The sequence below is a fragment of the Hyaena hyaena genome, unplaced genomic scaffold (assembly GCF_003009895.1).
Source record: "Hyaena hyaena isolate Hyena2069 unplaced genomic scaffold, ASM300989v1 scaffold_5, whole genome shotgun sequence".
NCBI classification, from domain to species: Eukaryota; Metazoa; Chordata; class Mammalia; order Carnivora; family Hyaenidae; genus Hyaena; species Hyaena hyaena.
The window spans coordinates 2,674,562-2,694,162 of record NW_024080637.1 but is presented as its reverse complement, the minus strand read 5'-3'; the positions used below and the strand labels follow the sequence as shown (position 1 = coordinate 2,694,162).

General features: G+C 38.1%; 1 protein-coding gene across 2 annotated transcripts in view; it reads right to left on the bottom strand.

The window, feature by feature from the left end:
* OMA1 (OMA1 zinc metallopeptidase) overlaps window positions 1-19,189 on the bottom strand; it is an 85,835-nt gene extending 66,646 nt beyond the window's left edge. Inside the window, exons 1-5 of one of the 2 annotated variants that reach the window (XM_039237887.1) lie at window positions 19,138-19,189; window positions 7,279-7,803; window positions 4,466-4,694; window positions 1,878-2,051; window positions 1,666-1,773 (exon numbers count right to left, since the gene is read on the bottom strand). In XM_039237887.1, coding sequence (XP_039093818.1) covers window positions 1,666-1,773; window positions 1,878-2,051; window positions 4,466-4,694; window positions 7,279-7,784 — 1,017 coding nt within the window. In that variant the 5' untranslated portion in view covers window positions 7,785-7,803; window positions 19,138-19,189. Of the gene's footprint in view, window positions 1-1,665; window positions 1,774-1,877; window positions 2,052-4,465; window positions 4,695-7,278; window positions 7,804-19,137 lie in introns of those variants that run through there. The other variant, XM_039237893.1, reaches the window with a different exon arrangement.
* Between the last annotated feature and the right edge of the window lie 412 nt (window positions 19,190-19,601).

Here is a 19,601-nt window from a genome sequence, read left to right as displayed (position 1 = left end):
GGCACCCTCCTACACTGTTGGTGGGAATGTAAACTGGTGCAGCCCCTCTGGAAAACAGTGTGGAGGTTCCTCAGGAAACTAACACTAGAACTCCCCTATGACCCAGCAATAGCACTGCTAGGAATTTACCCAAGGGATACAGAAATGCTGAGGCATAGGAGCACATGTACCCCAATGTTCAGAGCAGCACTCTCCACAATAGCTAAAACATGGAAAGAGCCTAAGTGCCCATCAATAGACGAATGGATCAAGAAGATGTGGTTTATCTATACCATGGAATACTACATGGCAATGAGAAACAATGAAATCTGGCCACGTGTAGCAACATGGATGGACCTTGAGGGTGTTATGCTGAACGAAATAAGTCAGGCGGAGAAGGACAAATATCATATGTTTGCACGTGTAGGAGGATTAGGAGGAACTTAACTGAGGAACGAGGGGGAGAAGAAGGGGGGAAATGGTGGGGGAGAGGGAGAGAGGCAAACCATGAGAGACTCTTGTATGCTGAGAAACAAACTGAGGACTGATGGGTGTGGGGGGAGGGGGGGGAATGGGCATGGAGGAGGGCACTCGTAGGGATGAGCACTGGGTGTTATGTGGAAACCAATTTGACAATAAACTATATGTAAAAATAAAATAAAATAAAATGCTTAATTAAAAAAAAGAACATTAGCATTTCCATTTAAAGTTAATATTACTTGCATTTCTGACATAACATTTTACAATCCTGTAACTATTTACTTCATGTTTTCAATAGAAAATACGCCTCTCTTTAATTAATGTGGACGAAAGAGATATGCTTATTTTTAATGAATAAAAATAAATATATGAATAAACAAACACATTAGCTTTTTGTACTCATACCAAGTAAAACAGATGTGTATTCACAGAATCATAAATCAACCTGAATTCTATGATCCGTTAGAAAAAGGGCTGCCAATAACCAGGTCACCGTGGTCAAAGAAAGCAAGGCTGGGTTTGCAAACAGAAGACTTGGGTTAAAGTCCCAATTCACGACTTGGTCACATTACTCCTGTTACTTAAAGTCGTTTTAAGCATTAATTTCCTCATATATAATGTAGGGATATTAAATATATACTTAATGAGCGTGGTATTAAAATTATAATTGAGAAGGTATGTATTTAAAAGCTCAGCAAACTATAAAATGGCAGGGTACCATTATTATTACTCTGCATTAATTATATATGGCATATCATTCTAGAGATTTTCGTAGATGCTCCAAGCCATCTTCTGAGAATGAATAAAAAAGCAAGAAAACTGATTTACCCATTTAAGTAGTAATATCACTTTCATATAGTTAATTTTCTGACTAGATTACAACTATGTTAATAATTATGGGAAAGTTTAAAATCTAATTAGAAATAATTAGAGGATGAGAATAATTACTTTTTAGCAAAAGAGACAGGTGATAAAAATAGTATTTAAGAAAAACACTAATTATTCAGGTATCAAATACTAAAGACTGTAAAAACTCTCAAAATTAGCCAGTCATATTTTTTTAGGTAACAGAATACGTCAGTTGCTAAAAATTAAAATTCTACTTCTAAAGAAAATGAAACTGTAAAAAGATTCAGTTTTACAAGATTTAACTTGCTAACTTCCAAGCAGTATTTCAACAACTGAACATTCATTGTAGGTACTTACAGCATGCCCAAGTACCGCATGTGCTATTTCATGGCCCAGAAGGAAGGAAAGTTGATGAGCATCAGTCACACTATTTAAAAGCCCAGTGAAGATAAACACTTGTCCATTCTGCACCAGAAAGAAAATGATGTTAGCAATCATCTGGAACATTTTATAAAAACAAGGATATTAATCTTAACAATTAAAAATTAGATGTAAGAACAGTTACTTACTGGAAGCACAAAGGCATTTATATCTGGGGAATCAACCACATGAATAGTCCAATTGATCTCAGAGATCCCTGGAATATCTTTATTGCATTCAATCAAATGATAAACCACTTCTTTAACCATTAGGTATCGAGCATCCTTCTCAGTTAGCATATCATTTTTAAACTCTTCCATCCACTGAAAGATTTAAAAGTCATCTTTATTTTAAGAGAGTCTTAGCTCTAAAAATGTTTATATTGCTTCATGAAGAGTTAAATGACTACCCATTGTTGAACATTTTAATTTTTAATTATGTAAAAATATACATATACTCAACACTCAAATTCTTAAATTTGAATTATTCATGCAAAGGCAATGTGCTTTCTCACAAATGGAATAAATTCTAATAACTAAGATTTTTCATACAAATTGGTTGAAATAAAACTTTCATCTTTTCTATTAGCTTATAAACAAATAAAATCCTTAAATATTATTCCTACTTTCCTAAACATTTTAGGAAACCAAACAGGGTCTAGGAAACAAAGAGTTCACATAAGGAAGAACAACAGAAAAGAAAATTACTTTCATAACCCACTAAATAGAAAAACACCTTATAGTTAATAAAAAAGTTAAACTTCTAGGGCGCCTGGGTGGCTCAGTCGGCTAAGTGTCCGATTTCAGCTCAGGTCATGATCTCAGCCAGGTCCATGGGTTCAAGTCCCACATGGGGCTCTGTGCTGAGCTCTTGCCCAGAACCTGCTGCCTGCCTCGGATTCTGTCTCCTTCTCTCCTTGTCCCTCTCCTGCTCACACTGTCTCACTCTCTCTCTCTCAAAAATAAATAAATATTTTTAAAAAATTTTTTAAAGTTAAACTTCTTATATATAATTATAGTACTTTACCATATCCCTATAGGAACATGTGCTTGAATGCTAGTATCAAGCAGGTTATTATGTTTGTAGGCTACAAAATTAAAAGAATATTATGTACGTGCACATCATTCTTTAAAGTTTCTAAGAGAAATGAATGGTGGAAGATACACTAATTTACCAGTAGGCCTGTCTCAAACTTTCCAGAACATTTTCCTCAAACCTGCTTCAGACAAGACTATCCCAAGAAACATCTCCAATCTCTGTAAAAGCTCTACTAGAAGAAATGCATCTTTTTAGTGAAAAATCATTGTTATTTCTTTTTTAAATGGTAACTTTTCACTGACAAACTCAGAAGCTTAAATGCAATTAAACGATATAAAGATTTCACCAAAGCAGTCAAATGAGACCATGAGACATGAATTCAATAAATACTGAGTATATACTAAGTGTGTGTTCACAATTGGAGAAAGAGGGTCTGTCCTCAAGAAACTCACTAGTCATGTAAAATGCTTAACTATCTGAGTTATTGTTGTTTCTAAAGAATTAAAGCTTCTTGGGGCTCCTGGGTGGCTCAGCTGGTTAAATGTCCAACTCTTGATTTCAGCTCAGGTCATGATCTCATGGTTCCTGAGTTTGAGCATCGTAATGGGCTTTGTGCTGCTAGCAGCACAGAGCCTGCTAGGGATTCTCTCTCTCTCCCTCTCTCTCTGCCCCTCCCCTGCTTGCACTCTCTCTCTTGAAAAAAATAAAAAACATTAAAAAAAAAAAAAGAGTTAAGGCTTCTGAATTCCAATTTGATTTCACATTAAAAAAATATAATTGCCAGGTACCTGGGTGGCTCAGTTGGTTAAGCGTCCGAATTCGGCTCAGGTCATGATCTCATGGTTCGTGAGTTCGAGCCCTGTGTCGGGCTCTGTGCAGACAGCTTAGAACCTACAGCCTGCTTCGGATTCTGTGTCTCCCTCTCTCTTTGACCCTCCCCTGCTCATACTGTCTCTCTCTCTTTCTCTCAAAAGTAAATTTAAAAAACATGAAAAAAATATATATATAATTGCCAAATATATATATACATATAATTGCCAAAAATGAGGTTTGGGGAAAAACTACCTTATTCTACATTACTTTCAAGGTACAAACATTCGTATTACATATGTACTTATCCGAAAAACATATACTAACACTACCTTGTACATTGTGCTAGTACCTAAGATAATATGATAAAAACAGACAGGGTCTCTGTTCCCATAGAGCTTAGTCTAACAAAGGAGACAGATCAGTAAAGAAGTAATTATGCAAATAATTATGTTACCCTCATGATAAGTGATTTAAAGAAAAAGCACACTATGCGAAGAGAAAATGAAAGCAGGAGACCTGACCCCAGTACAGCCAGGCACTGGACACAATTACAAATGAGCTGGTCATAACTCAGTCTGTATGCAGGACACCCTTTAGAGCATAATGTAGCCAACCTGCCTCACCCAGTCCAGATAATCAAGGAAGACTTTCCTGAGAAAGTGACGTTTAAGGTGACATGTGATTAGCAGGAATTAGCTGGATGAATGAAAGGATATGCAATGGAGGTAGTAGGAACACTAAGTATGAAAGTTTGGAGGCCTTTTGGGAAAATGCTAATTTTCTATCAGAGACTAACATGAAAAAGTAGTGTATCTTTCATACTTAAGAAACTTTGCTGCTTTGAGTATATTAAGCAATCTAGGTATAAACAATTCTCACTACTTACTGCTTCATATTCCAGTTCTGATAAAAGTCTGAAATGTTCTTTCCCCAATAATAGTAGCTTGCTCCTTCCTGTGATAGGACTCACTTCCAGGTGAGTAAAATAAAACACTACAAAGAGCAATCCAAAACTACTGAAACAAAGGAGTAACTTCCATTTATTCTTTCTTAAACTTTCTTTAAATAGTTCCTTCTTGTTAAGAGGAAGTGCCTGCCACCATTTCCTTATGCCCCTAGAGCAAAAAGAAAAATTCAAAGTTCTGACAATAGTATCAGCACATATCACCAAAACTTAATCTTATGCTAGAATTTTATGTCATCATATACTTGAATTTTTGTGATATATTTCTCTGTATAGATAGGTTTTTTCCATTTATAAAATTCTTAGCTAAGTGATGAAAAAGCAGTTATAAAAATTCTAATGCTCATTTTAAGTTTCTTCTTATTTTAAAGGTGAACACTAAATGAGTAGCTATTTTACAACTACCACTAGTTAACACGTATTGACTGTTTACCACATGCAAACTACTGTTCTGATTGTTATACATACGTCATCTCACTTAATTTTCACAAAAACCCTGTTACCGAAGAGAAAATTGAGACAGAGAGAAGGTAAGCAACTTGTCCAAGGCTGCAGAGGTAATAAGGGAAAACCAGGCAAGGAAGACCATGTGATCCCAGAGTATTAGCACGTAACCGCTTGACAGGGATGGTCTGCCCAAATCTACACCCAAGTGGTTATGGCACAAGTCATCTATACCTGTAACCACGATTCACCCACCCTGCTCATCAGACTTCCAGCATAATCTGTTAGTACTTCAGCAAGGTACATGGAAAACTACCTCACCATTGCTTTTAGAAATAAGAATTGCTGGGGCACCTGGGTGGCCCAGTCGGTTAAGCGTATAACTTTGGCTCAGCTCATGATCTCGCAGTTTATGAGTCTGAGCCCCACATTGGGCTCTGTGCTGATGGCTCAGAGCCTGGAACCTGCTTTGGATTCTGTGTCTCCCTCTCTCTATGGCCCTCCCCCACTCATGCTCTGTCTCTGTCTCTCTCAAAAACAAATAATTAAAACATTAAAAAAATAAACATCGCTCACTAGCAGAAACTCCACTACCCCCTCAAGAACGTAAGAAAGGAAAGGTAATGGGGGCATAACCACTGTAAATAAGAAAATGAGAGACTGTGTAGTCGGCACATGGAGGTCCACTTCTACCAGGCAACGTTTTTGACAAGCAATGTTTTCAATAATGAGACAAAATTTTTCCTCGTGAGCTCATCTGTGAAATCACAACAAAAATCTAAGATATATACATCATTCTCTTGACAAAACTCGTCTTACAAAATAATTTCAAGTTATTTTAATTTTATTAAGTCATACATGTAAAATGCCTCAAATTGTTCCAACCTGAAAAAACTCAGGCCAGACTACAAAGTATACATATTTCCTATTTAAAACTTTAAATGACTTATCATTTGCTTTCAATATATGGCAAAAACACAGCTTAAAAGAAAATGTTAAGTGATTACAATAGAAACAACAGAAAGTTAAAAAGAATGATTAAAAAGAATGAAAAAGAACAATTGGTTAAGACCCTGGTCTGAGTTGTGACAAAGATCCTCTCTTGCACCAAACTCTACTCAGGCTCCCCTGAACTTTCTTCAGCTAGGCCTTACCTCTACTTCTGTATTCATCTCCGCGTTGTCCAGGTTTAGCCAGAATCCTGCTAAGTCAGGTTAGATAGAATTTCCCCCCACCTCCATAACTGATCACCCTCAATACCTGATTGGGTTCCTCATCATTCACTAGCCCCCCGATGATGCCTGATCACCCTCACCTGGCCTTAAACAAGAAGCCTAGTAGGGTCAGGACAGGGAGAATCCCCACTTCCTCCTGATGCTTCCTCTTCGTAATTTTTCATCCAACAAACCCCAGCCTGATCCTTAGCTATAAATTCCCATTTGCCCATGCTGTATTCAGAATTAACTCTGGTTGTATACTTAGTTCTCTCTTCCCTTACTGCAAAAGTCCTGAATAAAATCTGTGTTTACTGCTTTAATTGTTGTCTAGCTCTGGTTTTCTATGATTGTCATTACCTACATAAAGAGCTAACACAACTGTGTATTTTCTGGGTGCAAGTGTCAAATCACAGAAAACTGGGTTGGTTAGTATAGGAGTAAGAGGGAGTAAGAGCTAGAAAGGCCTTCACAGTCAGCAAACATAAGAATGACAAGACAATGCTTAACTTTACCTTTCTTCAATCTTCATGGAGCAAATAAAACAAGATTAATTACAGGGGTAGGCTTAAATTAAATACAGAGTATTATTTAGCTATGAAAACATAATTATTATGAAGAACTACCCAAAAGAAAATAACAAAAATGTGTTGGAAATAGAGAAAAATAAGTAAATACTAATTAAGTATTAATTTGGCTAGGAATGAGCCCATTCTTAAATAATTGAACTCCTTCAGTTTCATGACCCATTGCCTCAGATTTCATAAAATAAAAAGTTACGTTTTTAAGTACTGTTCTTATACACAAACTATAAGCAACATCTCTCATTCTTGTAACCATAAATAGAAAATTGTTTTAAAAGTATCCTATATAATTTTTTAAAGATCACATTGTTATACAATAATATGTAGTAAATTATTTCAAGATTATTAAATCATTTCTAACAAAACTGGGTAAAAACAACCATTTGGAAACTTAATTTTGAGGTAAACATGGGAGGGAAATCTAACAGGTTTTCTTTAAAAGTACAGTTTTACAACTACCTTTTAAGTTTATTTTTTTAAAAAAGCTTTTTACCTGCCTACAATGATTGCAAATAGTTTCTGCACTGGTTTAAGAATAATCAACAAGAGAGGAACCGGAGCAGCTTGAAACCGAGGGGAAGTGTGAAAACTTCTGATGTCTCCTTCTCCTGTGGGAAGACACCTTAGAGGACGTAATACTGAGAGAGCAGGAGCTCCTACAGCTTCTTTTCTCAGAAGCTGTCTTGAAAGAGAGTCATTCCATGCAGTCCATTTTGGGGTAACCATCCAAATTTCTTTACGGCTCACATTCAAGAGGCATTCTGGTCTTTTGGTATTAAGAGTCCTATAAGAATAAAAATTTTTAGGCAGAAAAGTCAACCTATCACACTGATGTACTCCCAGACCCTGATACTTATTAACTGTATGAATAATTTGTACTTGATGACAGTCTGGTGAGGTTACAGCTAGTGTGTTACACAGTCTCCAGCTGGTCAGCAAGTGAAATCGGAAGAAAACGCAGTTTCTAGTAGCAGATTGCAGTCCATAGATGAAGCTCATCTTTCTTCTCCTGAATTATCTGGAACACAAAAAATAAGTTATAAATATCTCCGGAAAACACTTACTCACAAAACTGTTGCTGTTCAGTTGTTCTTCCCTTGACACACCTCAGACTGAATTAACCTTGGGTTTCTACTCACCAGCCCTTACAGCAGTGCCTCTCAGCAATACAAACCAAAGAAGTTTAAAAAAAAAAAAAAAAAAAGGCTTTGCTCACTCTTTTTTTACTCTACAATATACCTTTTAGAAACTTGGATTTTTTTCTTCTTTTCATATTTTAGTTTTAGTTGGGGGAAGTCTGTTTTTATTTTAACAGCTAAATTATTAGGGATTAAGAAATGGAATAAACAAAACAAAAATAACCAGTATGCCAGTAAATTTTAGCAATTAGTACTAACTAGGAGGAAAAGCATTTAATGGAAGAATAAGATCTAAGTTTTAAAATGTATTTTTTAAAATACAAATTTGATGCAGAAAAAGCATTTGACAAACTACAGCATCCTTCTTGATACAAACCCTTAGGAAAGTAGGGATAGAAGGACTGTACCTCAAGATCATAAGTGCCATATACAAAAAACCCACCACTAATATTGTCCTCAATGGGGAAAAACTGAGAGGTTTCCCCCTAAGGTCAGGAACATGACAAGGATGTCCATTCTCGCCACTCTTATTCAACATGGTGTTGGAAGTTCTACCTCAGCAATCAGGCAACACAAAGAAATAAAAGGCATCCAAATTGGCAAGGAGGAAGTCAAATTTTCGCTCTTCACAGACAACATGGTACTCTATGTGGAAAACCCAAGATTCCACCAAAAAATGGCTAGAACTGATACATGAATTCAGCAAAGTTGTAGGATATAAAATCAATGTAGAGAAATCATTCACATTTCTATATCCCAATAATGAAGCAGCAGAAAGAGAAATCAAAGAAACGATCCCATTTACAACTGCACCAAAAGACATAAAATACCCAGGAATAAACATAACCAAAGACATAAAAAATCTATACAACGAAAACTATAGAAAGCTTATGAAAGAAACTGAAGACCACACACAAAAGAATGGAAAAACATTCCATGCTCATAGTTTGGAAGAACAAATATTGGTAAACTGTCAATACTACACAATCTACACATTCAAAACAATCCCTATCAAAATAAAACACCAGCATTCTTCACAGAGCTAGAACAAACGATCCTAAAATTTGTATGGAAGCAGAAAAGACCCCAGATAGCAAAAGCAATTATGAAAAAGAAAACCAAAGTGGGACTTAAAGCTGTCTTACAAAGCTATAGTCATCAAGACAGTATGGTAATGGCACAAACACAATCAGATCAATGGAACAGGACAGAGATCCCAGAAATGGACCCACAAACATATGGCCAACTTACCTTTGACAAAGCATGAAAGAATATCCAATGGAGTAAAGACAGTCTTGTCAGAAAATGGTGCTGGGAGAACTGGACAGTGATATGGAGAAGAATGAACCTGGACCACTTTCTTATAACATACACAAAAATAAACTCAAAATGGATTTAGGAAAGACCTAAACATATGACAGGAAGCCATCAAAATCTTAGAGGAGAAAACAGGCAACAATCCTTAGACTTTGGCTGCAGCAACTTCTTACTTGACACGTCTCTGGAGGCAAGGGAAACAAAAGCAAAAATGTACTACTGGGACCTCATCAAGATAAAAAGCTTATGCACAGTGAAGGAAACAGAAACAATCAGCAAAAGTAAAAGGCAACCGACAGAATGGGAGAAGATATTTGCAAATGACATATCAAATAAAGGGTTAGTATACAAAATCTATAAATAACTTACCAAACTCAACACTCAAAAAACATATAATCCAGTGAAAAAAATGGGAAAAAGACATGAACAGACACTTCTCCAAAGAAGACATCCAGATGCCCAAATCACATATGGAAAAAGGCTAAACATCACTCGTCATCAGGGAAATACAAATCAAAACCACCATGAGAGGCACCTGGGTGGCTCAGTCAGTTAAGCATCTGACTTTGGCTCAGGTCATGATCTCACAGTCCATGGGTTGGAGCCCCGCTTTGGGCTCTGTGCTAACAACTCAGAGCCTGGAGTCTGCTTCAGATTCTGTGTCTCCCTCTCTCTCTGCCCCTCCCCCGCTCATTCTCGGTCTCACATCTCTCAAAATAAAATAAAGACATAAAAAAAAATTTTTAAAAACCCACGAGATACCACGTCACACCTGTCTGAACGGTTAAAATTAACAAGTCAGGCAACAACAGATGTTGGTGAAGATGCAGAGAAAGAGGAACCCTTATGCACTGTTAGAGGGCAAACTGGTGCAGCCACTCCAGAAAATAGTACGGAGTTTACTCAAAAACTTAAAAATAGAATTACCCTTCAACCCAGCAATTGCACTACTAGGTATTTAACCAAAGGATACAGAAGTGCACAGGCACCCCAATGTTTACAGGAGTGCTATCTACAATAGTCAAAGTATGGAAAGAGCCCACAGGTCCATCGACAGATGAATGGATAAAGAAGAGGGGCATTGGGGTGTCTCAATAAGTTAAGCATCTGACTCCAGCTCAGGTCATGATCTTGCAGTTCATGAGTTCAAGCCCCACATCGTGCCATTGGGCTCTGTGCTGACAGCTCAGAGCCTGGAGCCTGTTTCAGATTCTGTGTCTCCCTCTCTGTCCTTCCCCTGCTCACACTATGTTTCTCTCTCTCTCTCTCTCTCTCAAAAATAAATAAACATTAAAAAATAAAGAAGATATGGTATGTATATACAATGGAGTATTACTCGGCAATCAAAAAGAATGAAATCTTGCCATCTGCAACAACTTGGGTGGAACTAGAGTGTATTATGATAAATGAAATTAGCTAGAGAAAGACAAATATCATATGACCATGCATATCTAAAATTTAAGATACAAAACAGATGAACATAAAGAAGGGAAGCAAAAATAATATAAAATAAAAATAGAGAAGGGAACAAAACATAAGAGACTCTTAACTATAGAGAACTTAGGGTTGCTGGAGGGGTTGTGGGTGGGGGGATGGGATAAGTGGGCAAGGGGCATTAGGAAAGACACTTGTTGGGATGAGCAGTGGGTGTTATATGTAGAGGATGAAACTACCTCTAAAAAGATTATTGCACTATATGCTAACTAATTTGGATGTAAATTTAGAATAAATGTATATTTAAAAAATAAATAAGTAAATAAAATAAAATAAACTTGATCCTTTCACATATAGTCTTGGCACTTGTGATTGGGGTCAAGACAGAATTAGAGGAACTGAAAAAAAAAGAATAAATACAACAATGGTTTCAAAACACTGGACATTAGGCAATGAAGAACAGTGATACCTGAGAGAATGGAAATAAATAAACCGAGTCCTACAATTGCCCCAAGTTCCTTCCTGGAGAGTTTCCAGGCCACTATGCAGACAGGTAAAACCTAGCACAGCCCAAAAGTGCCCCTTAATTGGAGAGCTAAAGCTGGGAGTTCAATAGTAGCTAGACCTCGCAGACCAGAGTACAAGAGAAGACAGACCTGTGCAGAAAAAGAACTTCAGAGTGTGTTCTGCAGAAGAATCTGTCTCCTGTATTCAGCTGGGTTCTGATCAGGGCACTCATGTGAGGAAAGTCCCCGGAGATGGGAAAGAATCACCTGAGAGGATTAGAGGAGCAATATGGAGGGCTCGTGGAGCATAGAGTACAGTGCCTATTCCCATCCTTCAAAGTAGAAAATCTTTTACTTCATAGGCATTGAGCAAAGTACTCGGTGGGTTTTATCTCATTAGAGAAAAAGTAGTCCTAGACTAAGAGCCACTCTGACCCTTCCTAACAATGATTAAAGGCAATACTCGAAAAGATCAAACTGTTTCTAAGTAACTTTACCACATTCTAGAAAAAAGCACAAGATCAGTTATAAAAATACAAAAATATCCACCACTTAGCCAGGTACAATTTATAATTAAAAATTGCCAGGCAGCAAAGATGCAGGATATGTGAAACTTAATTAGGAAAAACACTAATAAAAACTAACTCTTAAAACATGAGTGACAGCATTGACAGACAAGGATATTGAAGTACTTATTATAACTATATTCCATGTGTTTAAGAAGCCAAAGGAAATTTGAGATCCTTACAAAGAAACATGGAATGTATTTTTTAAAAAGACTTACACTGAACTTCTAGACAATGACACTATAGTGTCTTCCATGAAAAATACACTAGAGGAGACTAACAGCAGATTAGATAATATAACAATGAAATAAAGACTTGTGAACTTGATGTATCAATAGAAACCAAGAAAACCAAGATAAAAAATGCACAGAGCATCAATGAGGTATAGGATAACTCAACTGGCCTAATATACGTAAAACTGGAGTCTCTGAAAAGAGGGAGGCATGGTAGGTAGACAATAAAAAAATAAAGAAAAAAGAATGGCCAACATTTCCCAAATTTGATGACAACTGTAAACCAACAAATCCAAGAAGTTTAAAAAACCACACACACAGTAAACACAAAGGAAACTTACTCCAAGGCATATTCTAATCAAATTTCTTATAACCAATGGAAAAGAAAATCTTAAATTTTACATTTTAGATGAAATGGATCAATTCCTTCAAAAACACAAACTACCAAAGCTAACTTAGAAAGAAATTGATCTTAAGACCCCTATATCTATTATTTTAATTTAACTTATAGTTAAAAACCTTCCCACAAAGGAAGTTCCAGGCCCAAATAGCTTCACTGGGGAATTCTGTCAGTTAAGGAAAAATCATAATAATTAATTCAAATCTTCCAGAAAACTGAAAAGAAATGAATAGTTTGCATTTCATTCAATAAGACCACCATCACCATGAAAAAAAAAGACAGAAAAAAATTACAAGACTATAGAGTAATTATCTCCCATCAACACAGAAGTAAAAAATTCTTACTATTTTAGAAAATCTAATTCAACAATATATAAAGAGATAATACATCATGACCAGTTGAGGTGTGTCCCAGGAATGCAAGGCTGAGTAAAAATTCAATGTAATCCACCTCATTCACTGAAAAAGAAACACAATGTGATCACCTGGATACAGAAAAAGCATTTGATAAAATCCAACACCCAACCCTGACAAAAAAAAAATCTCATAAACTAGGACATCTATAGAAAACTATAACCAAAAGCATATTTAGTGGTGAAAGATTATACTTTCTTCCTAAGATCAGAGGCAAGGCAAGGATGTTTACTCTTACCACTTACATTCAGTATTACACTGGAGATCCTAGTCAATACAGTAAAATTTATACACACACACACACATACACACACACACACAGACGCACACACAAAACTAAATAAATGGCATCCAGAAAAGAAATATAGGTCTTTATGCCGACATAATATGATCATCTTTATTTAAAATCCAAAGGAATTTACAAAAAAAAAAAAAAAAAAAGCTCCTACAATGAGTTTAGTTAGGTGGCAGGATACAAGAGCAATATACAAAACAAATTTTATCTCTATATACTAACAAGTGATAGAAGCCAGACCTTAATACCACCAAAACAGTACATACTCTATGATTCTAGCTCTATAATATAAACTGTAGAAAATGCAAAATAATTCATACTTACTTACAGAGAGATCATTGATTGCCTAACGATAGGAAAGCAAAGAGGATCAGGAGAGGGATTATAAAGTTTTGGAGGTAATGAATATGCTCACTATTTTGCTTGTGGTATTGGTTTCACAGGTGTACACATAGGCCAAAACTTATACTATATAGCTTAAGTATGCATAATTTATTTTATGTCAATTATAAATGAATTAAGCTGTTTTTCAAAAGATACTAAAAAGAGACAACAATCAAACACAATGTGTGAACTCTGATTAGATCTTAATTTGAACGAAAAAAGTCAGCTTTAGAAAACAACTGGGACTATTGGGGGAATTTGCATACAGATTTGCTTTTAGGTTATGTTAGGTAAGTATTGCTTATAAGGTTATGAGGATGTGGTTACGCAGGTGAATAACTTACACCTGAGATACTTGCTGAAGTATCTCTTTATGATGAATAAAACTTACTTTCAAACTGTATAACAAATACACACATACACTCACATAGGACATAAAGCCAATGCAGTAAAATATTAACAATGGTATCTAAGTCCTGGTTATATATGTGTTCATTAAAGTTTTTTTCAATTCTTCTGATTCAAAAATCTTCATAATAAAAGTTGGAAGAAAACGTGTAAGTCTAACTCAACATAGACTAATACAATATTATCTAGAAAGATACTTCAGAAAATCAGTTTTAAGAAACAATATTACCTATGTATCAAACTATTTAAAAGTTACTAAATTTTTAAATATATTTTATACATTCAACCCTTGCATTATTAAAATGTGAATTAAGGTCATGCTAAGTCAACATTAACTCCAAGTTAACCTTTTTGGAATTACTACCAATGTTATATCAGAGTCCAGACTTAATACATAATAATCTGATGTCATTAACAAGACACTTTTTAGCTTTTATTCTCTTTTTTAAACAAGTTGAAAGTAGTAAAGTAACTGAAGCCTACAAATCGTTTCAAAATTAGTATTTGAGTAGCCAGTAAGTTTCTTCTTTGGCCAGCTGGCTTGTGAGTTACAGACACAGCATGAAACTCAGTCCCTGCCTTCATGGATGTCATAATCTAGTTGAGGGGGGAAAAATGTACCTCAGTAAGACTATTACAGGACAATAAAATATAGTTCCTTATTAAGTGTTATGCAAGGACTAGGGCGCCTGGGTGGCTTAGTCAGTTAAGCGTCCGACTTTCACTTAGGTCATGATCTCGCGGTTCGTGGGTTCGAGCCCCGCGTTGGGCTCTGTGCTGACTGCCAGCTCAGAGCCTGGAACCTATTTCGGAGTCTGTGTCTCCCTCTCTCTCTGACCCTCCCCTGCTCACGCTGTCTCTCTCTCTCTCTCCTAGAAATAAATAAAACATTTAAAAAAAAAAAGAGTCTAAAAAAAAAAAAGAAAGAAAAAAGAAAGGACTTCCATGAGTAGCACAATAGTTCAAGGCAACTACTGGTTTTTATGCTGTTTGGGCAGATGCAGAAAATAAATTTTTAAAGAATTTTTTTCAAATGGGGAAGCATACTTAACGTTTAAGAAGAGAAAGTCTTTTTTTTTTTTTTTTAAGAAGAGAAAGTCTTTTGCTAGAAGTCAAACTACAAACATAACACAAACCCACCATTCTTTCCTTTACCGTAGGAGATAAGCTTCAAACACTTGTCCAATCACACTCCCATTTTATAAGGGCACCCTATAGCCTCAACTTACGGGATAGGCCCAGACTGTCACTCTTCCCCAGAAACCCTTCCACTGGCCACAGAGCCAGGCGTGGATATCTGACACTGACAAGACTTTTGGTGAGATAGTATCAGGCAAAGGAATAGTATGAGGGCATGGGTAATGTGGGGCTGTACTTGGTGCTATGGCAACACAAAGTAACATGCAAGCGAGAACTGTGAACCAAAACCGTTGCAAACAAAGGGGCTCAATAGAAAGGACAATGGAATCAATGAATGGAAAGGAAAAGATTATGAAGCCTCAGGGAGAGAAAGAGAAGGGGCAAGATTCACACCTTTCTGGTTCCCAAGAGTCCACTGTGCTTCCTAAATTTAATTGAGTTATATGAGCTTTTACTTTATCTCTAAAACAATTCCCTCTCTTTAAAGGCAAGAGTATCTTGTAAATGAATGATCTCTGACTTAAGAGGTTACATGGTATAAAATAGTTACAGTTACACACTTCATACACAAGCTGGTAACATTTTAATATTATGCCTGCTGTTTATTACAACTAACTGAGGGTTCCTTCTATATTCTGCAAAGCCAAATTCCCAATTTTCTTTCTTTCTTTTTTTTTTTTAATTTTTAAATTTATTTCTAGGAGAGAGAGAGAGACAGCGTGAGCAGGTGAGGGTCAGAGAGAGAGAGGGAGACACAGACTCCGAAACAGGCTACAGGCTCTGAGCTGGCAGTCGGCACAGAGCCCGACGCGGGGCTCGAACCCACAAACTGTGAGATCATGACCTAAGCAAAAGTCGGACGCTTAATGGACTAAGCCACCCAGGTGCCCCAAATTCCCAATTTTCAACAGTGAATCAGTTCCAGATTAGTACTGGATTATCTCTGCAGTGACTTTACCATACAACAGATCTCAATCCACAGTAAATCAGTTGTGTCAATTCTGCCTCCTTAATATCTCAATCTAGCCCTTCCTGGGCTCTGTGGCCTTAGGCTGTGGAGAACTATATAACCTCCAATCTCTCTGCCTATTTTACCACCAATACCTACCCTTCCAGTTCTTCCCGCTCCCCCTAACCCCCCCCAACAAGAAGTAAAGCTATCTTTCTAAAATACGAATCACACAACAGAATCCTACTCCCACAACTCACCTAGGTCCTATATTGCTAAATATTATGCAACCATTTAAAAAAAAATGGAGATTTGTATAATGACAAAGATATGCAAATCTTAAAAATAACAACAAATGCTACTTGCTAAAATTCCGTGTATCGGGAATGGCAAACTCAGATGTGTGAACCAGCACTGTACAACAGAAACTTCTGCAATGATGGAAATGTGCCTTCATTGTCCAATATGTTAGCTCCTACCTAGGGCTACTGAGCACTTGAAATGTGGCTGCTGTGACTGAGCAAAAGAACTTTTTAATATTTATTTATATAGTTTGAGAGAGAGAGAGAGAGAGAACGTGTGCACGCATGCCTGAGCAGGGGAGGGACAGAGAATGAGAGAGAAGCCCAAGTAGGCTCCACATTGACAGCTAGGAACCCAACGCAGGGCTGAAACCTATGAACTCTGAGATCACGACCTGAGCCAAAAACCAGATGCTCACCTGAACTATGGCACCCAAGACACCCCTTTAATTACCTTAATTTTAGTTCACCTAAAACAAAATGGCCATAGGTGATGCGTGGCTACTGTATTCAACAGTGCTAGTCTGTGTAGAGTTCAGGCAAAACCATACTGACATAAATGCAGATTCATGCCCATCTGATGGTGCAGCAAGTGTAATGGAATCTGAACTTACCAAACAGTTACCAAACAGTTACCAAACAGTTCAATATTTTCAAGAAAAGCAAGCAATTGAAACTTTATGGTAAAGTTAGCAGTTTTAAAATGCTGGCAACCACTTAAAAAAACAACAAAAAAACCTTTTTAACCACCTTGACCAAACATGCACAAGACCCCATTCAGTTTTTGATCTAAATGATATTATTCCTTCATTAACTATTTAATGGGTGCCTCCTACATACCATATCACACCACTCTGGATGCTAGAGATACCACAGAAAATAAAACAGACAAAAATCTCTCCCAATTTGCCAAAAACAGTAATGCTGAAACACGCTAGCATATACAAATATAAATAAATCTAAAGTAATACATAGCAAACAATTCATAGTGGTTATTTTAAGTGATTGTAAAGGATTTTCATCTCATGTATTTCTGTGCTGTTCAAATTTTTACAAGGTGTATTATTACTTTTGTAGGCCCCAAAACAAAGGCAACTATGTTTATAATTTCCAATGATTTCCATGGGCTTCAATAAATTCCTGCATATGAAAGATCAGGCCTCTCATAATGCCACCTCCTACTATTTCTCTAGGCACCTTCCCCAGCTCCTCTTCACCAATTCCTAAACTCCAGACCCACTGACGTGCTTGGAGCCCTCAGGAAAGCTTTCATCTCTATTTCTATGCACATCAGTTGCACTGCTTAGCTCTGCGATTATAGCAAGCAAACTCTTACTCATATCTCAGAACTTATGTGAAATTTTTTTTAAAAAATCCGACACAGAAGGTATAAGCAAAAGCTCCAAACATGACACGAACAGAAGTAAAAACATTATCGTTTATACCACTGACAATAAAGTGTCATGTAGTACAGAAATGGAGCCTGATACTTTGCAGTCCCTGGTTTATCCTTGAGAAAGGGAAAAAAATTGGGGAAGAAATCTATTCATACATTTCAGAAAGCCGATGCTAGACTACACAGAGCCTATGAGATTCAGGGATGGCATATCCTCTTCAAAGAACTGCAGCAGGTCAACAAACATAGCTGGCAAACTTCTAGGATTACTAAATTAATGATGTGAGAAAATTAAACAATTTGGATTGTCAGCCTCTAAGAACATTTCAGATCCTTAATTCCTTAAGTACCATCTCAGAATGAGCAAGTACAGCACTCACAGCTGAAGCCTGGAAGACAGTTTTAACAACTCTGCTGAAAATGACTATTTCTTCTCTAGTTTCTATGGAAACAGCTGTCAGGTCGGCAAAAATAGGACATGTGCTTTAAAATAATCATTCAAGCAAAGTACACACAGGATGGAAGACTTAAAAAAAAAAATAAATTGGAAGGCAACAGCCTTGGTTCTTAAGCTTCCAAATGTCAGACTGCGTGCACCCCTTCACCAGGGCTGAGAAGATGGATATGAACCCACGGCATTTGAGGGCGGGCCACACCGCACCGGTTGGAGCCCCTACAGCGGATCAATCCCTGAATTCCAAATGAGGTATTTTCATCGCCCCCGACGAAAATTTCTCATTGAGGAGTGCACGGCACGTTCAACTGTTGCTCCGCTTTACACAGGCAAGTGGCATTATTTAAGGAGTATAAAAAGTGATTCCTGTAGACAAGTTTATGCAGAAATTATCAAAACTCCTTAGAACTGTTTAGGCAGGAAATGCTGGGCTCTTCATGGCAGGGTGTAGGTAGGAAAACGTGTTCTCTGCTCTAAGAGGAAGGAGGAAGGAGAGGGACCCTCTGTCGAGCGGCTGTAGGCGGCTGGCAGTTTTGCACGGGCGAGGTGTCGCAGCGAGGCACACCGAGCCGCGTGGGAAAGAAATACAACTTTTAAAAAGGAGCCGCTGAAGAGAAAGAAAGGTTGAGGGGCGAGGGAGGGATCTTCCCGGAAACCGCATCCACCTGCCAACGAGCAACTTCCTGGCCGCAGAGTAGCACCCTGGGGTCCCTTGCACTTTACGCCGGGAGCGGAGGGAAGAGGGGAGGGGTGAAGCACGACTCTCCCGGACCCCTTTTCCACTCACCCCTCCCCGCCCCCGGCTCTCCCCATTTTTCCTCTTCCCCCCGCCCCGGGCACCCCTTCGTCCCTCCCCCAGGCCTCGCCACCCCACTCCCCTCCCCGTGCTCAGGGGGCCCCGCCCCGCATCCTGGCGCCCCTCGAAGTTCTAGCACTCCAGTTCCCGCACTCTGCCCCCGCCCCAGGGCCCGGCCCAAGTCGTAAAAGGAGGACATAGACGTCCTCACAGGACAGACCCTAGCAGTGGCGAAAGCGAAGACTCCTCCGACCGGCCTTGTGCGCAAGCGCACACCCCGTCCAGAAGCTCCGCCTCCTTACTTCCTGCCCTCGGCCCGGTCCTCGGCGCCTTTTGCTCCGCCCACAGCGGGCAGTCAACACGCCCGCCCACAATCGTCCTTTCCGCGGGCCGCAGACCCGGAGCCGACTGTGGCGCTCTCACGCCCCCGCGTGGCCAGAAGAGGGACGTGGCTGCGGGCTGCGCTGTTTGCCACGTCTTCTTCACTTGTGTCCTTGGAACCTGATTTGGGTCCTCTAAAGAATGATCCAGGCAAGGCTGTGACCGCTGAAGATTCTAAGGCAGTGCTGGCCGAAAGAAAAGAGAGTCTAGAGGGATTCTAGAGCTCAAAGACTAAGGTTTCTTGGTTTTGAAGTTGCACTGATAGAAGTAGTCTTTGGAGTGTGAGAATTCTGCTTTCACATG